Genomic DNA, 21,494 nt, shown 5'->3' on the forward strand with positions numbered 1-21,494 from the left:
GACACACCCACACCCACGCCCGCTCCCACACCCTTCAGGCACCCACGCAGATATACACAGACACACCTGCCGCATAGACACACACAGATATGCCCTACACGCATGTATGTGGCTATATACACGCATGTGGATGCTGCATGGGTGCCTGAATGGTGTGCGGGTGGGTGTGGTGTGTCTGTGTGTCTGTGTGGAGTATGTATTTCACTGTGGTGTGTGTGTGTGGAATGCGTGTTTGTGCGTGTGGAATGTGTCTGTGTGTCTATGTGGAATACGTGTCTCCGTGCCTGTGGTGTTTGTAGTGTGTGGTGTGTCTGTGCATGTTGGTGTGTGTGTCTCTGTGGGTAAATGAATGGTTTTGTGGGGGGGGTGTTGTGTGTTGGGTCTGTGTGTGTTCACATCCCACTGGGTTCTCCTGCCACCCCCCCCAGTGGACGCCCAGAGACCATTCCCACTCCCACGGACCCTTTGCGCTGAGCTTTAAAAACAGCAGCAGTACAAATGATAGCTGGCATTTACATAGCTCTTTAATGCAATATATCTCACCCAACAATCCTGAGGGAGATGCTATTGTTAGAACACCCATTTCACAGGCCCCGAAACTGAGGCCGAGAGAGGTTAAGGGACTTGCCCAAAGTCACATCACTAAAGTTTGAAGCTGGTCTCCCCGACTGCAGGCCCAGCACTCTTACTCACTGTGACATCTAAGCTTGCCTACTTTTTCATCTCCTACCTGTGTTATCATGGGTAGATAACATTTCCTCTGGGCCTCAGTTTCCCCCTTTGAAAAAGTGACTTCTGAAGAGTCTTGTAGCTCTAGAACCCAGACCCCTTCTCTCCCAGCACTGGGATTTCCTTCAACTGTTGTTTGACCTCCTTGAGACAGACCTGGCTCCCGATGTGACCCGCTACGCTTTAGGCTATTCCTGGGGTATTCCTCTAGCTATATGAAGACCTCACTATCTCTGGGCAGGGCTATCCTACTAAGCGGGGGGGGGGGGGGGGGGGGGGGGGAGGGAGCAAAGCCAATCTGTGAGTGAATTAGCAAAATACACATTTTAAAGCTGTTATCTTGGACCTCCCTCATATTTTTTTCAATTCCTGGGGTGGGGAGTGGGGAGGGTAGGTTCTGGGGGGGGCTGAGATTAGGGAAGAAGGTACCCAAATGATAAGACCCACCTCTTGTTCCACAGGTTTGTCTCACTTATAAGGTACACTGTTAAGAGGACAAACCAGAGAAGAGAGGTCCAGGCTGGTCCCCCCCCCCCCCCCCCATTCCTGGTGTAGGGAGAGAGAAATGGGAAAGGGTCCTGGGATCCAATTTCTGGTTCCTTCTAGGACCTGGACAGAGAAGAGACTTTTGATCCATTCTCTGGGTCCCTAAATCTGCTTAAGCCTGGAAGGAATGGGAGTGACATGAATGGCAGGTGCCTTAAGGCAGGGAACTGAGGCTTGGGGAGCTTCAAAGAAAAGAGAGGGTCCCACCTGTCCTCATAAGTAGATCCCAGCACACACATACACACACACACACACACACACACACACACACACAAACACACAAACACACACACAAACCACACCCTCTTCCTCCCCCCTCCCTTAAAAACGAGGTAGGTGAAGTCTAGAAATTTTCCCCTCTCCACTGCAAGAGGAGACCTAGGCACAAGGGAAGGAGAAAGGTGGCGGGGAGAAGTGGGACTCCAGTGTCCCTGCTCCCCAGGCTCTCCCTCCCTTCCCCCCTTTCTCCCAGTGGACCTGAAGAGGACTCAGATCCACAGATACTCTAGGTAAATCAGGGAAGAATAGATCATTAGTTTCAAATAGTTGCCAAGGTGCTTAGATGGGGGTGAGCCAAGGACTGAGCCCAAACTCTGGGAGGGATGGAAGGAAGGACAGTGAGCAGAGCATCTCCTCTGACCCTTCTCCACCCAGGTGATTGCAGCAATAAGGCCTGGGTCTGGGAAAATGAGAGCAGTGGCTCCTGGGTTGGGCAGGCCTTCTCACCCCTGACTGGGACACAGTCTCATTCTCTTTAGTGCCTGGATCATGGGAGACTCTGGAATCCAAAAGTCTTGGGGGGGGGGAGAGATTTTAAGATTTTGGGAGGGAGAGATCTGATGTCCCAACATTTCAGTAAGTCTCCTCTTCCATAGCTTCCTTAGTTTTCAGGGGGGCCACAGTCTGGGGATCAGATGGAGTTCTTCAGTTCAGAGGAGGACCTTTGGGATAGTGGGAAGGAATGTCCCCAGAGGTATGGAAAGGAGGTGCTCCATGGACAGCGGCAGGCCATCACAGTCCCCATTGTCCACTGAATTTTCTGGGAGGGAAGACCAGAGGATGGGGTAGAATAAGATACCTCCTGGAGGATGGAGGGAGCAAGGGAGACACGAGCTGCTGAGGAATGACTGGAAGGGTCAGCTCTGGGTTCCCAGGTGTGGCCCCCGCAACTGCCCACTGTCGAAAGACAGAGCACCGCGGGTTGTGGGCCGCCCCACTGCGGCCCAGGCCTCGCTCACCGGGCTGCCTCATGGTGGCCCCCACAGCCCGGGCAGCCACAGCGGACTGTGGCCCAGTGGCAGGCGTGCAAGGGCGGGTAGCAGCAAAGGCAGGGCACTGCGAGGGAGAGTGCTGCCAGAGCCGCCCAGCGGGCAGCCGGGCGGGGATGGCCCGGCTCGCAGGCGCAAGGGTCCGAGAAGTCGCCCTCGGCGTCTGATAGGCAATGGTAAAGAAGGCTCTCGGCACACCAGAGGCAACTGAGGCGACGCACCAGGCGGCCCCCTGGGTCCGGGGCCTCGGGGCAGTGTCCCCCGCGCCCATCTGAGCCTCGGCGAAACAGGGCCCGACAGTGCACACAGCGAGCCGCGTCCGCCCCGGACGCCTCTTCCACGAAGCCCGTCGTCACTAGACAAGCCGGCGAACCCTTGGCCAGAAGCTGGGCCGGAGCTGGAGGTGGTGGCGGCAGGGGTGGGGATGCCGGGGTCCTTGACACTGTGGGGCTCATGGCCTGGTGGGGGGGTGACGTGCTGCCGGCCTTGTCGAAGCGCATCACGCAGGAAACGGCCAGGGGCACGGGCGGCATGCCGGCCGCTCTCCGGTAATCTTCGTAGCCCCGGCCTACGCAGCCTAGCATGGTTCCTGGGGCCTCCGGCCTCACGGAGAAAGGTTGAAGCTGCTGAAGCTGGGGAGGACTCTGGCTCAAGGGAAGGAAAGAAAGTGATGAGAAGAAAAGAGACTGTCCTGCTCCCCAATCAAACACTCCTCCCTTAGAGACTCAGGAAGTCTGGTGGTTCCCCCTCCACCATGCCCCTCCTCCTCCCCCACCCCCACCCCCGTGTCCCAGGTGCCCTTGAGGGCAGCCTCCCTGGGACTTGGTTTCTATCCCCTCCCTCGGACAAATTGAGGACTGGGGCAATCCCACCTGTGAAGGGGAAGGCCGGAGTTGGGAGGTCATGGCCAAGTCCAAACCAGACGACTGGCTAGTGATTATGGCTGGACCTGGGGGCTTAACCTCTTGGCGGGTGGAACTGGAAGAAACCTGGCTGTCCCGATGTGTCTGGAGAGGTAGAAGTCAGGGAGTAGGGCAGATGTCTTCAGCACTGGTCCATTCCAGTGTTCCCCTTACTCAAACCTCCAGAGTCCCTTTCTGCCCCCTCCCCGACCTCCCCAGCCTCTGGGTCCCGCCCCTTCCAATCCCTTGCCCAAGCTCCAGATTCCAGATGGCTTTGGAGTCCTCCCTCATTTAAATGCAGTTCACTTGCATGTCAGGGCATCACCTCCTGATGTCATGGTTCTCTTCCAGAAGGAAGGACAAACCACAATAATAGGCCCTTCACCCAACTCCAGAGTGACCTGGCCCTGGGGTGATGACTTTCAGGCCTCTGTTCAAATATTTCCTGAGAATCATAGTCTCTTAGAGTTTGTTGGGACTTCAGGGACTCTAGAGGCCATATCTGGTCCAGCCTTTTGTTTTATTGAGAAGGCAGCTGAGACTCAGGGAATTTAAGTGATTTGTCCATGATCAGAGAGCTACTGAGCATCAGAAGTGAGATTTGAACCCTGGACTTCTGACTTCAAGTCCACCATTTGAGCCATAATGCTGCCTCTCAAGCCCCTCATTTAAGGGTGAGATTTGTCCCTTTGGTCCAGAGAATTACTATTGGCCTCAGGTCATCTAAGTAGTAAGCAGAAGACAAACTTTTGAACCAATGGCTTCTGACTCCATTTTTGCATTGTCTCCCTGAATCTCCTCTTTTAGTCTGGACACTTCCAGGGATGGGGAGCACATTAGGTTTCATGGCACCCTCATTCCAAGGTTGAATTGAATGATTCTCTATTTTAATTCCCAATAATGCCTGAAAGTGCCCAATTCTGTCAGTCTTGAACCACCAGGAAGGTGACTCCCATTATAGTGGAATAGATGTTTTCAAGCTAGAAATCATAAGAGCTGACATTTCTAGACACCTTATACATACTGATCTTTCAATTCTCACTGTGACCCTATGAGTGAGGTGCTCTTGCTACCCCCATTTTACAGATGGGGAAACTGAGGCTGTGTGAGCTAAGTGACCTGTCCAGACTCTTACAACTAACTAGTGGATATCTGAAACAGGATTTCAACCCAGGTTTTCCTGGGTTTAAAGAATCTTGAAGACCTTTCTTGTCGATCTCCTGTCATTTCACAGATAAAGAAAGTGAAACCCAGAAAGCCCAGAGGGAAGGGGCTGGGGGTATGACACATGAATGCCAGACTACAGGAGGGTTGGGGTATTGCATGGTGCAATAGTTAGGGTTGAGTGTCAAATACCAGCTTAGGACCTTAGGACTTTAAGCAGGTCACGAAACACTAGGCAATTTGATGGGGTATAAAAAGAAGGACCAAACCTCTCAGCTGTAGTTTCCTTCTCTGTAAAAGGAGGTTGTAAACTCCAAAATCCTTTCCTGATTTAAAATTACAATAATAATAGCCAGCATTTACAAGTAGCTCATTTGATCTTTACAACTCTCTGAGACTGATGCTATAATTAACATTTTGCAGTTGAGGAAACTGAGGCAGAGAGAGGGGAAGTGATTTGCCCAAGGTTACAACATCTGAAAACAGATGAATAGGAGTCTTCTGACTTCACTGCACCCCCTAGCGACCTTTGATCCTATAGCTTGCTGTGAGCTTGGTGGTGGCAAAGTCGGGATTCAAATATCTATGTTGTGACTCCAAAAGTTCTCCACTCTGTTATACTTCCCTCACCATCGCCCTCCTGTCCCAACAGAACACCACCAGGATGATGACCTTTTGGGTAGCTGAACACTAGACTGATCTCTCCCCTGACATCTGAGTCTTTGTTTCAGACATTTCCCCAAGACTCACCTTGTGGATGTAGAGGACATCTGGGGGCTCCTGGGAGGTGTTGGAAGAAGAGGAAGAAGATGAGGAGAGAGAGCCTAGAAGAAAAGAAAAGAGGATGAGGTTGGGATGGGGCAGGGAGGGCTCTAACCCTTGCCTTCAATCCCATCACATAATATTTGAAGCTGGACATGAGATCACTTGGAGCCACTCTCTTGTACAAAGGGGAAAATTTGGAAAGGGAAGTTGTCCAGTTCAGAGCTCTCCAAGTGGATCTTTGATTGATTCAAAAACTATTTCTTCTGAGTTACAAACAATAAACAGAGGGTCAAAGTTTATAACTTTTAGTTGGAGAAGGAACCTTCAGGACCAAAACTTTCCTTGTGCAGTTGGGCGGCGGGGGGAGCCCTCCCTCCTAAAAGGAAAGGAGGTTTACTTTCTATTCAGAACAGGCAGCTAATATTTGGTGATAGATTCCTCATCTGGGGGCTAGGGATGGAGAGGAGTTTCTTTTACTGTCCCAGGCTCCAATCCCTGGGATACCCTAGCTCGGGCTTTCTTTCCCTGGTGCCCCTGCTTCCATTCATTAGATTCTTCTCTTCAAGGATCTCTCTCTCCTACCTCCACACCCATTTACCTGGGACCAGCTCTGTTAGGGTAGTCTGCATTGTTTCTCTGCAAAGTCTCAGCCTCTGCTCAGTTCTGGAAAGTCAGGTCAAACGTGTGGTCATCCAGCTGCCAGTGGTGGAAGATGGGATTTGCTTTGCTGTTCACCAGGCCCTTCTTCAATGGGCACTCCAGGTTTGTCTGCCATGGGAAGTAGAGGGGCAGTAGGGACCCCGGGAAGGAGGAGGAGTCATGGTCCCCCACAACCTTGAGCCCATGCGCTGACACTCCTAGACCTTTATTCCTCTGATCAGTCTCCCACCTCCATGAAAAAACCCAAGTATACCTCCACCCAGCCACTTGTATTTTGGGGGTGCAAACTTGCGATTTTGTTGGTGTAAGATGTTCCCAGTGAGTAAACTCCCTTTAGTAATACAGATCAGCACCTGAGTTGTACCTTACAGTCTTAGGGAGTTGCCAGGGTAAAATGACTTGCTCAGGATCACACAGCCAGGATAGGCCAAAGGTGCAACTTGATCTCAGGTTTTCTTGATTGAGGCCACCTCTCTCTCTATGCTGTTTCTATAAAACCCATGCTGATCATACTGCTTCTAAATATATTCTCCCCAAATGGGTCAGAGGTATTTAAAATACACTCTTAAGGACCATCAAAAATCTATTCCAATATTCCTGACATACTCCAATCCAATCCTCTAAATCTCTCATGTACCCCCCCCCCCCCATATATCCCATTAAAGGCCACATTATCTTGGCTTTGTTTTGGTTTTTTTAGGGTTTTTTGCAAGGCAAATGGGATTAAGTGGCTTGCCCAAGGCCACACAGCTGGGTAATTATTAAGTGTCTGAGTTCAGATTTGAACTCAGGTACTCCTGACTCCAGGGCCAGTGCTCTATCCACTGCACCACCTAGCCACCCCTAAAAGGCCACATTATCTTGAGAGAATTAAATACCCCAAACTTGCCATATTATCATTTCAATTTCTGGATACACTTAATTCCTTGTACCATCCCAGACTCCACCTACCCTCAGACCTCAGTCCAGTTGCAGTTATCTCTACCAGAGTCACTCCCTGGCCCCCTCTCCCAGGGAGGTTTCTCATGCTTTGGTGCCAGAGGTGGTCCCCACAGATAAAGTACAGACCCTGGCAGAACCAGCATATGCCCATCTGACTCAGACATCCCTCTGCCTCCCACTGGTAACCAGCCTGCAATGGAGTCATTTTGGGCTATCACTGCCACTCAAACCAGAACCACCTAGTAGTGCAAGGAGAGGGGCAGAGGGTTCACAATGTGTATTTTCCCCAATTAGCCACCTCTCTCTGCCAGCTACTGTCCCATCTCTCCTTTTTTTGGCTATACTCAAGAAAGTTCCTTAAAAGATGTTTCTACTTTCTTTTTTAATTCTGTGGCCTGGCTTCCAATTTCATCATCCAAACAAAACTGTCCCATCCAAAATTTGCCAGATGACAAAATTGTCTTTTCTTAATCCTCATCCTTCTTAATCTCTTTGCAGTCTTTGACCCTACTCAGCCCCCCCCCCTTCATGAAGGAGACCCCTCTTCTCCTGAGTTTTCAGGATACTGCTCTCTCCTGAGTCTTCCCCTAACCATCTGACCACTTCTCAGTCTTCTTTGCTGAATCTTCAGCCCGTCAAGCTCACTAACCATCAGTGCCACTCATCCCAAGGCTAAGTCATTGGATCTCTTCATTTGGTGATCTCACTAGCTCTGATTGATAAAACCATCTCCAGGATGATTATTTTCACATCTATTTATCTAGCCCTAACCTGATTTCCAGTCTTGAACCTCCTGGTGCCTACTGAACATCTCAAAATCTAAGTCCTATATTCAGTCATCAGCATGTTCAAAACAACTCATCTTTTAGCTCACCCTATCTCCATCTTCCTAACTTCCCTCTTACTTTTTCGAGGGATAAGATTCACAGCTTAGGGATCATCCTTAATTCTTCCATGTTTCTTCCTTTATATCCAAGTGGCTAAATCCTATCAATGTTACCATCACAACATCTCTCCGAGATACCACCTTCTTTCCTCTGTTGCTACAACCAGCCTGGTGGTCTGAGTTTCCCTCATCTCTTCATGCCTGCACCATATCCATTTCTCCTGCCATGGGTCTATGCCCTCTCTAACGGACCCTCCACTCAGGTTTCAAAGAATAGATCTGACTATGTCACACTCCCTACTCAACAACTCCAGGGTATCCCAATCACCTCTGAGATCAAATATAAGATTCTTCATTTGGTTTTAAAAACTCTTTATCTATCTTGCCCCTCTTTCCAGTCTCTTTACACCTTACACCTAAGTATGCTGTGATCCAATGGCCTCTGTTGTCTTTAAACAAGACCTCCATATGGTTTCATTGATTGAACCACAGGTTTGGAATTCTTTTCCTCCTGGCTTTCCTGGTTTCCTTCAAGGCCATAAAACCTCAGAAAAAGTTTCACATTTTTTCAAAAAATAAAGTTCTACATTTTTCTCCCTCCCTCCATTCCCTCTCCCTCCCCATGACAGTGAGTAACCTAATAAAGGTTGCTCATGGTCAACACATTTTTAGGAAAATTTTCCTTGATCCTCCTTAAGGCCTGCCTTCTGCTCATTATTTCCTACTTATCCTGCCTATAACTTGTGTATAGTATTTGCATTCCCTTCCATTAGGCATAAAGTTTCTTGAAGATTTTTTGCCTTTTCTTTGGATTTCCTGGTCTTCTATAGTGTCAGACACATAGTAGATGTCCCCTGTTCATTTTCCTACTGTCTTTTTTTCTACTCATACTGCTCATATCCCTAGTTCATCCCTTATTCCTCATCTTTCCCTACTTCTGGGGCGATTATTTACACAAAGAGCTTCCCAAGGAAATTAAAGGATTATAACCATCCATTCAACCATGTAATTTTTCATAGATAGGAAAGTAAATCTCAGAGAAAAGCAATGACTTCCTCAGGGTCACACAGTTTGTGGCTGAGGCTTAATTTGAACTCAGAACTTCCTGACTTCACATGTAGAACCACATCCATTTCTCCTGCTAAGTTGTTTCTGTAGTGACCATGTCTTTTTATTGTGTGAAGGGAAGTATGCTGAGTTTGGAATCTGTAGGCTTTGTATGTAAGCCTCAATTACTAGACTCTGTGACCTTGGGTAAGTCTTTTCACTTCAGTCTCCCCTTAGGATACTAATACTTGCCAGGAGATATTAATGTTTGTCAATACCTATCTAACAGGGTTGTCTTAGTAGATAGAAACCTTAAAGAGTTAAAAATAAAAACAAAAGACACCAATAACAAATTAAAAATGAATTGTTCTTCCCCTTCCTCCTGGGTACTCTTTAAGGATCTTATACCCAGTCAGAACTAAATTAAAGGGGATTGAATTATTGACTTCCTGACTTGATGTGTGTCTGGGAGGTTCAGAATGACTTCCCCCTCCTCCCACCCAAATTTGTAAAATTGTTGACTCTGTTTATGTCATACCTCCTCATTTTCTCTCCAAATCCTCCCCTCCCCTCATACTACTTTTCTTCATGCTGTCCACAATTCCCAAAAAGGACCTCATATATTTGTGGAGAACCCACGCCTCTTCAGGGGTTGTTTCTTACTGCATCCTTGAATCATTCAGGGTGACTCCAGTGATAAACTCACATCCCCCTAGCCCTTCCTGATGGAGAATTCACTTTGTCAAAGCCAGTAGCAACATTTCTTTGCTTAGGAAAATAACTTTAGGAAGTTTGCTGAAACAGTTCCAATTGGATTAACACTTACACAGTGCTTTAAGATTTGCAAAACACTTTACAAATATTTCATTTGATCCTCACAACAGCCCTGTAAGGTAAGTGCTATAATTATTCTCATTTGACAGATGGGGAAACTGAGGCAGTCAATTTTTTTTTTTTTTTAAGTCTAGTCAGCTAGTAAGAATCTGGGGCTAGATACAAGCTCAGGTCTTCCTGACTCTACATTCAAAATTTTATCTACTGCACCATTGAGTCCCTTACCACTTCAAGATTGAAAGTGAAATTGAAAAATTCAATGAAAATGGCTCCCACATCTCTATGATATATATATATATACATATTAATTATAATATATATATATATTAAGGTTAATGGAGTACCTTCCTCACAGTCACCCTGAGAGGTGGGTTGTGTAAATATTATTGTTTCCACTTTAAAGATGAAGGAAATGAAGCTCAGAAAGGGAATGTGATCAAAGATCACACAGCTAATTTCAAACTTAAGTAGAGGTTTGAGGGACCTCCTAGTCTAGGGCTCCTCCCCCATTGACTCTTTTACAGTCTGTGCTGCAGCCCTTGCTTCTCTTAGCATATATCATATTCCCCATTACACAACAACTCTGCCCATTGAGGTCAGAGACTGCCATTATACATTTCTCTATCTTCCTCAAAGAGCATGGGATCCTTCATGTAGACAGCTGTAAAGCAATGTTTGCAATATCAGATTGGCTCTTTTCTCCCCAGTTGCGGTTTATGGGATCTCAGAAATAGAATCTGCTTCCTATCTTGTCATCATTTTCATCCTTCCTCCTCCTTCTCACATCAGGTTCCCTCTTTCCTCTTCTGTTCCTCCCCTTCCTCTCCTCCATCCCTCTCATGTCCCTCTTCATTATTCCATTAATTTTCGACTTCTCCTCCATCCTCATCTACTCCCCCTCCTCCTTTTAAATGCTTCCCAAGCCACCTAATCCATCACCTCCCTTATTTTCCCTCATTGCTCTGAACCTTCCTTCACCCTTTTCTGCTCTTATCATCCCATTCTCTTCTCCCAATCTTCACTTTTAACAAATTTAACAAATTTGATCTTAATCCAATTGCTTCATTCTCTTTTCTTGTTCCCTTCCATTAGAGGAGGAACTCAGAAGACCGAAGGACCCTGGAATATAACAGAGGGATATAACAAGGAAGGGTAGGAAGAAATGGATGAATTTAGAATCAGGAAATCTGGGTTCAACCCTGGCTTTGCCACTTCCTAGTTGTGTGACCTTAGTCAAGTCATTTGACTTCTCAGCTAGCTAAAATATCTATTTCTAGGGATGTAGTGAGAAAAAGAACTTACTGGAGTCAGGAAGACCTGGGTTAAAATTCAAGCCTACATACTTACTAACTGGACAAGTTACTCCACTTCTGTCTGCCTCAGTTTTCTCATCTGTAAAATGGGGATCACAATTCTACCTACCTCCCAGGGATATTGTGAGAATCAAATGAGATAATATTTGCAGAGCATTGTTACATAAGTACTGGCTATTGTTGTTTGTAAATCTTAAGGTGCTTTGGTCTTTTATTACTTAAAACAGGAATCATTATTAAATGACTGAAAAAAATAAAGGCTTATATTCTGTACCACAGGAAATCCCTTCCTCCCACTCCCATGCAAGGTTTTGCTTTGGATGGGCAGTGGGGTGTCCTATAGAACCTTCTGTGGAAAACAATTCCCCTTTCTTACATTTGTACACCCAGCTTTAGGGGTCCCTCCCATGACAGTTCCAAGTCCTGCCCCTCACAACTCCCTTGAACACCCAGGCACAGTCAGATATACATTTGGTGAGACCATGAGACACACAAATGTCACCCAAATATAGAATAGGTAATAGGCAAAAAGATACAGAATCACAGTACCAGTAACATACAACTTTTAAAAGTCTTTTTTCATTCACGTCCAACCTCTACCTGGGCTTTTCTTGGCAGAGAAACTGGAGTGGTCGAACATTTCCCTCTCTAGTTCATTTAACAGATAAGGAAAATGAGGTCAATAGGGTTAAGTGACTAGATGAGGTCAAACAGTTAATAATTTTGTCCTTCATTTTCTTTTTTTTTTTGTCCTTCATTTTCGAAGAAGACCACAACATCAGGGAAGTAATGTCGTGACAAGCACATGAATTAGATTTGAGTGAGGGGGTGCTCTGCTAAGTACCCAGCCTCACTTTCTCCTCCAGAACTATCTGGGTCCAGTGGCCAGTTATGAATCAGGATGACTGGAGATGACCCTGGATGTGAGGCAATCAGGGGTTAAGTGACTTGCCCAAGGTCACACAGCTAGTATGAGTCAAGTGTCTAAGGTCAGATTTGAACTCCTATTCTATCCACTGTGCCACCTAGCAGTCCATAGCTGGTAAGTGTCTGACACTGATTTGAACTCAGGTCCTCCTGACTCCAGACCCAGTACTCTGTCCACTGTACCACCTAGCTGCCTCTGACATACAATTACACACACACTCAATTTTATATGATGGCCAGCACATATTCATATATATGTATATTGTTTGTAAATCATTTGGCATAAATGATAATACTCTCATTCCAGTCTCACAATTTTGGGAAGATGGTATTATTCACATTTTGAAAGGGTGAAAACTGAGTAGGAGGAAGGTCAAGTGATTTACCCAGGGTAATATGACTTACAAGTGATTAAATCAGGATTTGAACTCAGGTCTTCCTGACTCCAAGTCCAGAACTCTATTCACTGTGCCATTTAGCTACCTCATAGTTACATTCATTATCTACTTTTTTTTTGTTTTTGCAAGGCAATGGGGTTAAGTGACTTGCCCAAGATCCCCCAGCTATTATTAAGGTTCTGAGGTCACATTTGAATTCAGGTCCTCCTGACTCCAGGGTCAGTGCTCTAACCACTTCACCACCCACATTCATTACCTATTAAAGATCACTGAGATAAAACAGATTAAAATTTGTAAAGTGAAGGTGTTTAAGAAATGTTTCCTCCTTCCTTGCCTTCAGTTGCTATTGCTCCCTCCTCTTTCAAACAGTTCTGTAGTGTATCCTTCATTACATACTCCCCCCCCCCCAATAAATGATCAGCTCCTGAAGGAACTGTACCACCAAAGCACAGAAGTGTGCTTGGCATAGTAAGCATAGCCAACTATTCATAAATGCTTACTGGATCTGGATCAGATTGGGCCAGAGGCATCGGCAGGTGGTAAAAGTGTTGATAAAATTACGATAGCACCGTTGATTTTCAAGGCACTTTTAAGATTTACAAAGGACTTTCTTCACAACCATCTTGTGAGACAGGTGCTTCAAATACTATTATTCTCATTTTACAGTGGAGAAACTAGACCTCTGAGCCCAGAGAGGTGGGCCATGTGTTCTATGTCACATAGCCTTCAATGGCAGATGCTTAAATCAAAGACATGGCTGAGCCAGGACTATCTTTACTATCCTGAACACAGGTATAGCAATCTCCAAAAAGTCGGTTGGCTAAGAAGCATTTATTCAGAATGTAACATGTGCCAGATAGTGTACTGGAAACACACACAAACACACACACACACACACACACACACACACACACACGTGTCCCACAGAGGCACAGTCTCAGCCCCAGAGACTCACATGTAGAGAGTTCATTTATAGACACAGTAAAAGACTGCCTGTCGATTTCACACAATGTGAGTGTTTTTATGAATGAGGTATTGAACAGGGGATGTAGCTGATTCCTTTGGCAAGAGGGGACACTTCTCTACTACTTCCTCCTCAGTTTCCAGGCCCTGGGGAAGAGCCAGACCCAAAGGTCTTTCTTCCCTTGCCCTTTCCAGATTTTTGGATAAAGCTGAGGAATCCAGTGAGTTCATAAGATGGAATCTTAAACCTATTATTCTCTCACCGCTAACCTAGAGGCCAAAGGTTTAGACATACAAGAAGATTGGGACAGGGAAATAGAAGAGACAGACAGAGAGAGAAAGGGCAGGACTAAGGACAGAGAATGAACAGAGAGACACACACACACAGAGAAAATGGAATGGTAGAGAGGTTTAGAGGAAAGGGTGCAACAAACAGACAGGAAGAGATGAAAATGCAGAGATGAATATAGATGTAGATGGTGGAAAGAAGTCGTGCTTGGGGCAAACAAAGAGAAAGAGAAAAAAGATAAGGGAGAGAACAGAGAAACAGATGAGAGAAGTGAGGGTTTTGGAAATAGGGGAGACATGGAGAGATGCCAAGGAGAGAGGACACAGGGAGATGGGGAATCCAGTGAAGTGGGGGGAGAGGCCACACAAAGATGTGGGAACATACAGACAGGTGACAGAAATATAGAGATAGGGAAGTCAAGGGAGTCAAGGGAGACAGAGTCAGTGACAGATATAAAGCAAAGACCCAAAGACAATGGGGTGACACTAAGAGATAGGGGAGAGAAACAAGGGTCCAAAGAATGAAACAAAGAGACATGGAAAAAGGCCAAATGTACCCAGAAGATGATCTAAGAGATCACAAATGTGAGATACAGAAAGCTAGACAGTCATGGTGAGCTTGGAGACATAAAGGGAGAGAAGAACACAAAAGGTATTTCACAGAGAAGGGAGAAACAGAGACAAATGGAGACCTGAGAACTAAGACTCAGTGAAACAAGAGTGATACAAAAGAGATGGGGATGAAGAGAGACGTGGGGAGGACAATGAGAGATAGGGAAACAGAGAAGGAAACTCACAGAAAGATGGGGACACAAGGGAAAAAATAAGCTAAGAGACATAGAGATACAGAGGGATACAGGGAAGGGTAGGTCAGAAATGTGGGGACACAGAGGTAGGATGTCCAGGGGAAAGGGAGCACACAGGAAGAGATCTCAAACAGAGGGGAATACAGAGGCAAAAGGAATAATAGAGAAATAAGGGGTCTCCAAATTAAAATATAGAGTTGTTACAGAGAGATGAGACCTCAGAGAGACAGAAGGAAGGGAATGGAGAGTGATAGGAAGCCCAGAATTAGGAGGTCACAAACATGAAGAATACAGAGATGAGGTAGACATAGAATGATGAGAGGGGAGATATGGGAGTTACATAAAACAGGTGGGCCAAGAAATATGATAGAAAGACAGAGAAACAAAGGAGTCTCAGAGAGGCGGGTGATGGAGAGGACACACATAGAGATGGGAGATGCAGAAAGTGATAGGTGTCACTAATAGTGTGATACCGTGAGAGGTTAGGGACACATCCAGATGGAGGGCATGGATGAGGAGGGAGATAGATGAATGAGAAGGGATACAGATTGGGGGTACCCAGAGAGAGAGAATCAAAAATAAAGGGACCTTAGAAATGAATGGGGGGGACACAGAGGGGGACCATAGAAGGAAGGAACACACAGGATTAAGAAAATTAAGGGGAGACAGGGAGTTAGGGTACATAAAGACAGGAAGAAAAAGAAAAGTCTTTGAGACAGGGTAGAATATATTTGAAGGGGGGCCATGGGAAGAGATAGAGAGGACAAAGAGACATGGGGAAACTGGGAGATAGCAAGGAAAGAGATACAGGGAGATATCAAAGGAGACAAGGTGATGTAGAAAGATGGCAAACAGAAAAGTGGAAGGATCTGAAGATATGAAAGGACACTAAGCAATAAAGGGAACAAAGAAAAACAAGGGGACCCAGAAAGTGAACCTGAAGAGATGAAAGGGAGGAATAGAAACATGGGGAGATAGAGAAACAAAGCATATGGAGAAGAGGGGATACAGAAAGATAAAAGATTATAGAGAGATCAGGGAGAAAGGAATAAAAAGAATGGAGAGAGATTTGGGGGACACTTAAAATGAAGGGGGCAGGCCAAGAAATGAGGGACATAGAGAGCAATATGGGAGAAGGACTTAGAAAGATGAAGAGAAGAGTGTACAAATGGACAAAGATGCATGACAAGGTACAGAAAAAATAGGGACTGAGAGGTGGGAGCACAAGGAGATGAGCCTGGAAACACTGGGGAATAGAGACAGAGATTGAGAGATAGGGGAGATAGAGAGTGGGCCTCACAGAGAGACATACAGAGAAGATAGATTGGGGTGGGGGACCAACACAGATAAACAAAGGAGTCCCAGAATGAGAGGCAAGGCTAAAAAGGGAGATAGGAGACAGAAACAGTCGGAAAGAAAAGCAAGGGTGACAGAGACCGAGGCCTCAGAAAGATATGGGGGCAGAGAGTACAGACAGGACACAAGGAGATAGGGTAAAGAGGCAGAACAGAGATGTGAGAGGGAAGGACAGAAGGGACATAGAAAAATGGGGGTTACAGAGGAGGCAGAGAAGCAGAGAAGCTCAGTGATGGGGACCAGATTGCAGGAGAACAGAAAAAAGGGGCACAGAAATATGGGGGGGGGATAGAGATAGGTTAGAAAGGCTAGGGCCTATGATGGGGCCAGAAGCATGAGGACAGAGATGGGGCTGAGAGCTAGATGGGGAGACAAAGAGTGAGGGTGACAGAGATAGGGGGCATACATAAGGGAGACAGTGAGATGAGGTGAGAATAAGACAGTAGGTTACAGGGAGAGATGAGAGGAGAAACAGAGACAAGAGACAGAGATGAGGACACAGGGAGAAGGAAGGACACAGGTCTAGACAGAATGATATAGACGGAAGAGATGGTTGCGGGGATATAGACAAGAGGGAAGAGGAGGGGTACATAGAGATAAAGAAAAAACACGGGGGGCAGGTGGATCACAGATGAGGGACATAAAAGCACACACAAAAAACAGAAGGAAAGAGGGTGGGAGAAGACTGAGATGAAGGGGATAGGGGTGAGAAAAGAAGGAACACGGGGGGGGGCATAAGGGGTTGGCAAGGAGATGAGATAATGAGATGTAGGAAAAGAGCGAATTAAGGGAGATCTAGAGATGAGGGGTGACATAGAAATACCCAGAGATGGTGGACCTGGGGGGGGTGATGGGTGGGGGGGCCATAAGAAGTATAGAGGGAGGGGCGAAGTGCAGAGAGAGGATGAGAAATACAGAGTCGGGGGCAAAGAGTCAAGATGACAGAGAAAAAGGGAGATAGGAATGGGGCGGAGAGATTCAATGCTGAGAGGACAGACATCTCCATTCATAAAAAACCAGAATCCCGTCCCCCACCCCCCATCTCGCCACTTCCCCCTAGTCTAGGGACTGAGGCCTCGATGCCCTCCTCCCCCTCCCCCTCCCATGCCCCTCCCCCCCCCCCCCCCCCCCCCCCGCTTTCCCTGCCTTCCGCCTCCCCAGCTCCGGCCCGGCTGTGAGAGCGGCTCTGCCGACTCCGGCAGCAGCCCCGGGCCCCCTTTTCTCAATGGGCCGGGGGAATTTTTGTGAATGGGCGGTCACGTGGCCAGGCCTCCCTTTGTCCTCCCTCCCCCCCTTCCCTCCCCTCTCTTCTCCACCCTTCCCCAGCAACAACGTGTGAACACCGAGGCTTGGAAGGGGGGCCGGGGCTGGGAGCCAGGGACGCCTGGGTCCGCAGGCTCCAGAGAACAGATAGAAATCCTTTCTTTTTTTTAATGAATGAAGAAGCGCTTTCTCCACGTCCAAACACCCCCATCCCCCAAACCTCTTTCCCTTTCCTCAAATATCCCCCCTGCTTCCCAGTTCTTTGATCTTTCCAAGCCTTCCTCCCCCAACCTCCCTGCCCCCATTATCCCGCTATCCAGTCTCCCTTCACCAGACATACCCCCAAACTTCCCCCCTCCCCGAAACTCTCCCTCATATCTTCAAGGACCCCCTCCACCCATCCCCTCTGCTCAAACATTTCCTTTCCGCCAAATTTCCTCTCTTCCCCTCCCTCGCCCAGGCCTCCCCAAAATACATTCTCCTCTCCCCTAATTTCCTCCCTTCCCCCCCCCAATAAAGGGATCGTCTCTGTTCCCTAGCTTGGGCTCCGGGACCTCCGACGGAGATGGGGGTGGGGAAGACCGTAGGAGGGTCTCCATGGTTCCGGTGGGAGGGGTGGGGGCGCTAGGCCCAGTAAAAGACGCCCCCTTTTCCTTCCCCTCCCCCTCCATCCCTCCTTTTTAATCCCGGTCCCGGAGCCTCCCTATGATGCACCCCCCCCCCCTCCAATCTGGCATCCTCCTGGAGGAGGAGGAAGATGAAGAGAAAAAAGAGGAGGCGCAGTCATATTCCAGCGCCTAGAGCCTGGGACCCAGCTGACTTCAGGGGAGGGGGCTCCCCCTCCCAGGCCCCCCCCAGGCCTCGGCGCCCCCTCCTTCCCCAAGCACCTGCCTTGGTGCTCCCGGCGGGCTCCCAAGTGGCGGCGGCGGCTGCCTCTGCCTCCTCCTCTTCCTCCTCCTCCTCCCTCCTTCCCTCCCTCGCTCTGGCGGTGGCGACGGAGCCCGGAAAGGGGAGCCGGGCTGGGGGGGGGGAAGGTAAGGGGGGGGTTAGGAGATGGATAGATGGAGAGGGGAGGTGATGGAGGAGGAGGGAAGAGACGGAGAAAAAGAGACGCGTCCGCCCGGTCCTAGCGCCCTCCGCCACCTCCTGCCTCTGATCTGCACGCCTGGAGACACCCCCAAGCCCTCCTCCTCCCGTCCCAGACCAACGCACCCCCCACCCCATTCTCTCCACCATTCCCTTCACTCTCTGCCCTGTCCTGGGGAAGGGGCGGGCATCTTCCAGGGTGAGGCTGGGGAGGGTCTGAAAGAGGGGGAGGGTTGGAAAGGGGTAAGACCCCGGGGGTGGGGGGGCTGGGAGGTTCCAAAGGAAAGGGGGTCCGGGGTGGGATCTCATGGGGGGGAGGATTGCTAAGGGGAGGGGCCTGGGCGGAGTTGAGGAGGGGGAGCGCCCTCAAGGGGCGGGGAGGAGGGGGGCTCCAAATGAGCCTGGCCCAGGACTTGGAGCTCCCTGAAGGGCTGGACGGGGCTTGGGGGGGTGGGGGGAGGAACTCCAGGCGGTAAGGCCCCAGGGGAGCGACCTGAGAGGATGGTCCGGGGGGCCGAGTGGGGAGACTGTCCGGAGGCGTTCCGAAGGGGGAGGGGCCGAAGATGTGGGGCTCGGGGGAGGGAGAATTTCGAGTCTGGGGGTGGGGCCGAGGGAGGGGCGGGGCGTGGTCTCGGGGTCTTTCCCCACGCCTCCCCTAGTTCTTTTTCAGTTATTTGTCCGCTCTGGCCGTTCCCCTCCCCTCCTCTCCCCGGGGCTTGGTGTGAGCCCCCACCTGGTCAGGAGCCCAAGGCCCACCCGGGAGCCGGTGAGTACCGCGGGAGGGCGGGGCCTGGCCTGGGGGTTACGGGTGGGGCGGGGACCCAGGGCCGGGAGGGAAGGGCGGCATCCTCGGGGCGTGGCTTGGGCGGAGGGGGCGGGACTTGGGCTGGGGTGGGGGAGCCGGGGCCGGAGAGGGTGGGCTTGGGGGCGGGCGGCGGCGGGCCGGGGGCCGGGGGGCGGGGCCCTGGGTCGGGGGGCGGGGCGGAGGCTCCCCTGACCCGGGTCGCCGGGGTGGGTGGTGTCGCCCGCAGCCTCCCCCTCCCCCCCCCCACCCCCGGGCCGGGCATGGGCAACGTGCAGTCGGAGCCGCCCCCCGGCTCAGAGCCCGGCAAGGCCCGCGCCGCCCTGAAGGAGCCGGCCTCGGACCGCCCCGCCAACGCCAGCCGCCGAGGCCCCCTGAGCGAGGCGGAGTCGTCGCCGCCGGCGCCCGCGGCCCCCGGGTCCCCCACCATGCGCCTGGCCCGCGGCCCAGGAGTCTGGTTTCCCGGGGGCTCGGCTCAGGCCGGGGTCCCGGGGCCCCCCGAGGGGGCCTCCGGGGCCCCGCCCTCCCCGTCCCAGCTGTCGCCGCCGGCCCCCTCCCCGCTCGAGCTGCAGCCGCCCGCTGTGCCCCCGCCCGAGGAGGCTCCTCCGACGGCTGCGGCGGGGACCGCGGGGCCGCTGCTCCCCACGCCCCCCAAGTGGCGCAAGCCGCCGGGGACGCCCGTCCCCCGGATCCGGGGCCTGCTGGAGGCGCGCCACCGAGGCCAGGGCGACCCACCGGGCCTGCGCCTGCTGCCCTCCCCCCCCGCCCCTGCCCCCGCCCCCCCCCCCCCCGCCCCCCGGCCCCCTGCGGACCGGCCAGAGCCCTCGGAGACCGCGGCCCCCCCGGCCCCGCCCCCGGCCTCGCCCCCAGAACCTCCGAAGCCGCCTCTGGAGCGCGAGGCGCCCCCGGGCCGGAGAAGCGCCCCTCCGGGGGGCTCCCCTCGCGGCGGCGCGGGCGAAGGCAGGGCGCGCCAGACGGGCAGCCCCGGGAGGGAGAGCCCGGGGGCCGGCGGCGGGGAGGGAGAGCCCCCGGCGGCGGCCGAGCCGGGCCTCAGCCTGCTCTGCAAAGTGACCTTCCAGTCGGGCTCCCTCCTGGCCGGCGGGGCCGCCGCGCCCCCCAAGCCCCCGGCGCGCGGGGCCGGCCTGCTCTTCTCCTCCGGAGCCATCTCCTACGCCGAGGCCCTCAAGCAAGGCTCCCCGGGCCCCGGGGCCCCTAGGGCCCCGGGAGAGGCGATTCGGGGGGCCCTGGAGTCCGAGGGGGGGGAGGGCGACGGAGAGGGCCCCCCACCGGCCGCGCCCCCGGCCCCGCCGCCTCCGCCAGCTCCGCGGGCGCCACCCCCACCCTACGCCCCCTTCCCGGGAGCCAAGCCCAAGTTCGACTGGGTGACCCCCCCCGAGGGCCCCGAGCGCCACTTCCAGTTCAACGGGGCGAGCGGCGGCGGCGGCGGCGGCGGCGCGGGGGGCGCTAGGAGGCGGGGATCCGGGCTGTCCGGGGCGGCGGCCGCCCCTTGGGGGGCGCCGCCCCCCGCCCCCGCCCCCTCTACCCGCGACGGGGCCTCGCAGGCCGGGCCCCGCGCTCCTGGCGCCCCCCGTCTTCATCTTCCCGTCTCCCGCCCCGGCCGACGGCGAGGCCCGGCCCCCGGCGGTCCAGGCGGTCCCCGGGCCGCCAGAAGCCCCCCAGCTGTCGCCGCCGCCGCCTCCGCCGCCGCCCCCGCTGCCGCCGCCGCCGCCGCCGCCCCCGGCTTCCCCGGCCTCTGCTCCGCCCGAAGCAGCGCCCGCCCCGGTCCCCGCGCCGACGCCGGCCGTGCCGGTTCCCCGGGCCGCCGGCCCCCCGTCCCCGGCCCCCGCCAAGCCGCGGACCAAGAAGAACAAGGGGCCGCGGGCCGGCCGGGGCGGCGCGGCGCGGGAGGAGGGCGCGAGCGGCGAGGGGCCCCGCGAGCGCGCGGCGCCGGGCCAGGGCCAGGCGGCGGACAGCGGCGGCCCACCCCCGGCTCGCCACTGGCCGCCCTTCCAGGTGCTCAGCTCCTGCCCCTGCAAGTGTTACTGTCGCCACCAGCCCCGGCACCGCCGGCTGCCCCGGAACGTCTCGGCCTGGTGAGCGGGGCACCCTGCGGGGAGGGCAGGGCCGGCAGTCGAGGTTCCCGGCCAGGCCCCATCTTTGGGAGCGGGACACGCTAGCAGGTGGGCTCTAGCTGCCTCCTCCCGTCGCCCCCTAGGCTGAGCACCCCCACCAACCACCTGAGCGAACCCCCCTGGGTGGCCACGGTCAAGCTGGCTGGCTCCTTGGTGGCAGGCCTGGACCACTATGACCTGCAGGCGGCTGAGGCGGACTGAGGATGGGAGACAAGAGGGCTACCGGACCGTCTCCTATTCCTTCAATAAAACACCCATGTCTCGCCTGCCCGTGTCTTCTCTGCTCTGTCGGGCTCCTAGCTGGTAAGGTGGAGGGGCCTCTAAGCACCTCGAGATCCGGGCCCAAAGCCAGGTGTCCCCCTCCCCAAAGGCAGGGTTTGCCCATCTGCTGTCAAATTGGGGCAGAAGCCAAGAGAA

The 21,494-nt window shown here is 52.2% G+C and overlaps 2 protein-coding genes across 2 annotated transcripts; one reads left to right on the forward strand and one right to left on the reverse strand.

Moving 5' to 3' along the window:
- Positions 1-1,022: 1,022 nt before the first annotated feature.
- Positions 1,023-6,645, reverse strand: SPRED3 (sprouty related EVH1 domain containing 3). The gene is made up of 4 exons (XM_074219035.1): positions 5,973-6,645; positions 5,360-5,433; positions 3,416-3,550; positions 1,023-3,187 (listed from the first exon to the last, which is right to left on the reverse strand). Exons 1-4 carry the CDS (start codon positions 6,001-6,003, stop codon positions 2,510-2,512), a joined length of 918 nt encoding a protein of 305 aa, XP_074075136.1. The 5' UTR covers positions 6,004-6,645; the 3' UTR covers positions 1,023-2,509.
- A 12,072-nt stretch (positions 6,646-18,717) lies between these two features.
- Positions 18,718-21,343, forward strand: GGN (gametogenetin). The gene is given in 3 exon segments (XM_074219034.1): positions 18,718-20,465; positions 20,467-21,038; positions 21,161-21,343. Coding segments are annotated over 3 exon segments (1,947 nt in total). The 5' UTR covers positions 18,718-19,208; the 3' UTR covers positions 21,279-21,343.
- Positions 21,344-21,494: the final 151 nt, after the last annotated feature.

This window comes from Macrotis lagotis, chromosome 1 (genome assembly GCF_037893015.1).
Source record: "Macrotis lagotis isolate mMagLag1 chromosome 1, bilby.v1.9.chrom.fasta, whole genome shotgun sequence".
Classification (NCBI taxonomy): domain Eukaryota; kingdom Metazoa; phylum Chordata; class Mammalia; order Peramelemorphia; family Peramelidae; genus Macrotis; species Macrotis lagotis.

Bases quoted from the DNA above. Each gene is read 5' to 3' on its own strand.
- SPRED3 (XM_074219035.1), bottom strand. From the start codon at position 6,003: ATGCAGACTACCCTAACAGAGCTGGTCCCAG. The intron at 5,434-5,972 runs GTAAATGGGTGT...CTTTTCTTCTAG, and splicing joins CCTAACAGAGCTGGTCCCAG to GCTCTCTCTCCTCATCTTCT. The intron at 3,551-5,359 runs GTGAGTCTTGGG...CTACCTCTCCAG, and splicing joins ATGTCCTCTACATCCACAAG to ACACATCGGGACAGCCAGGT.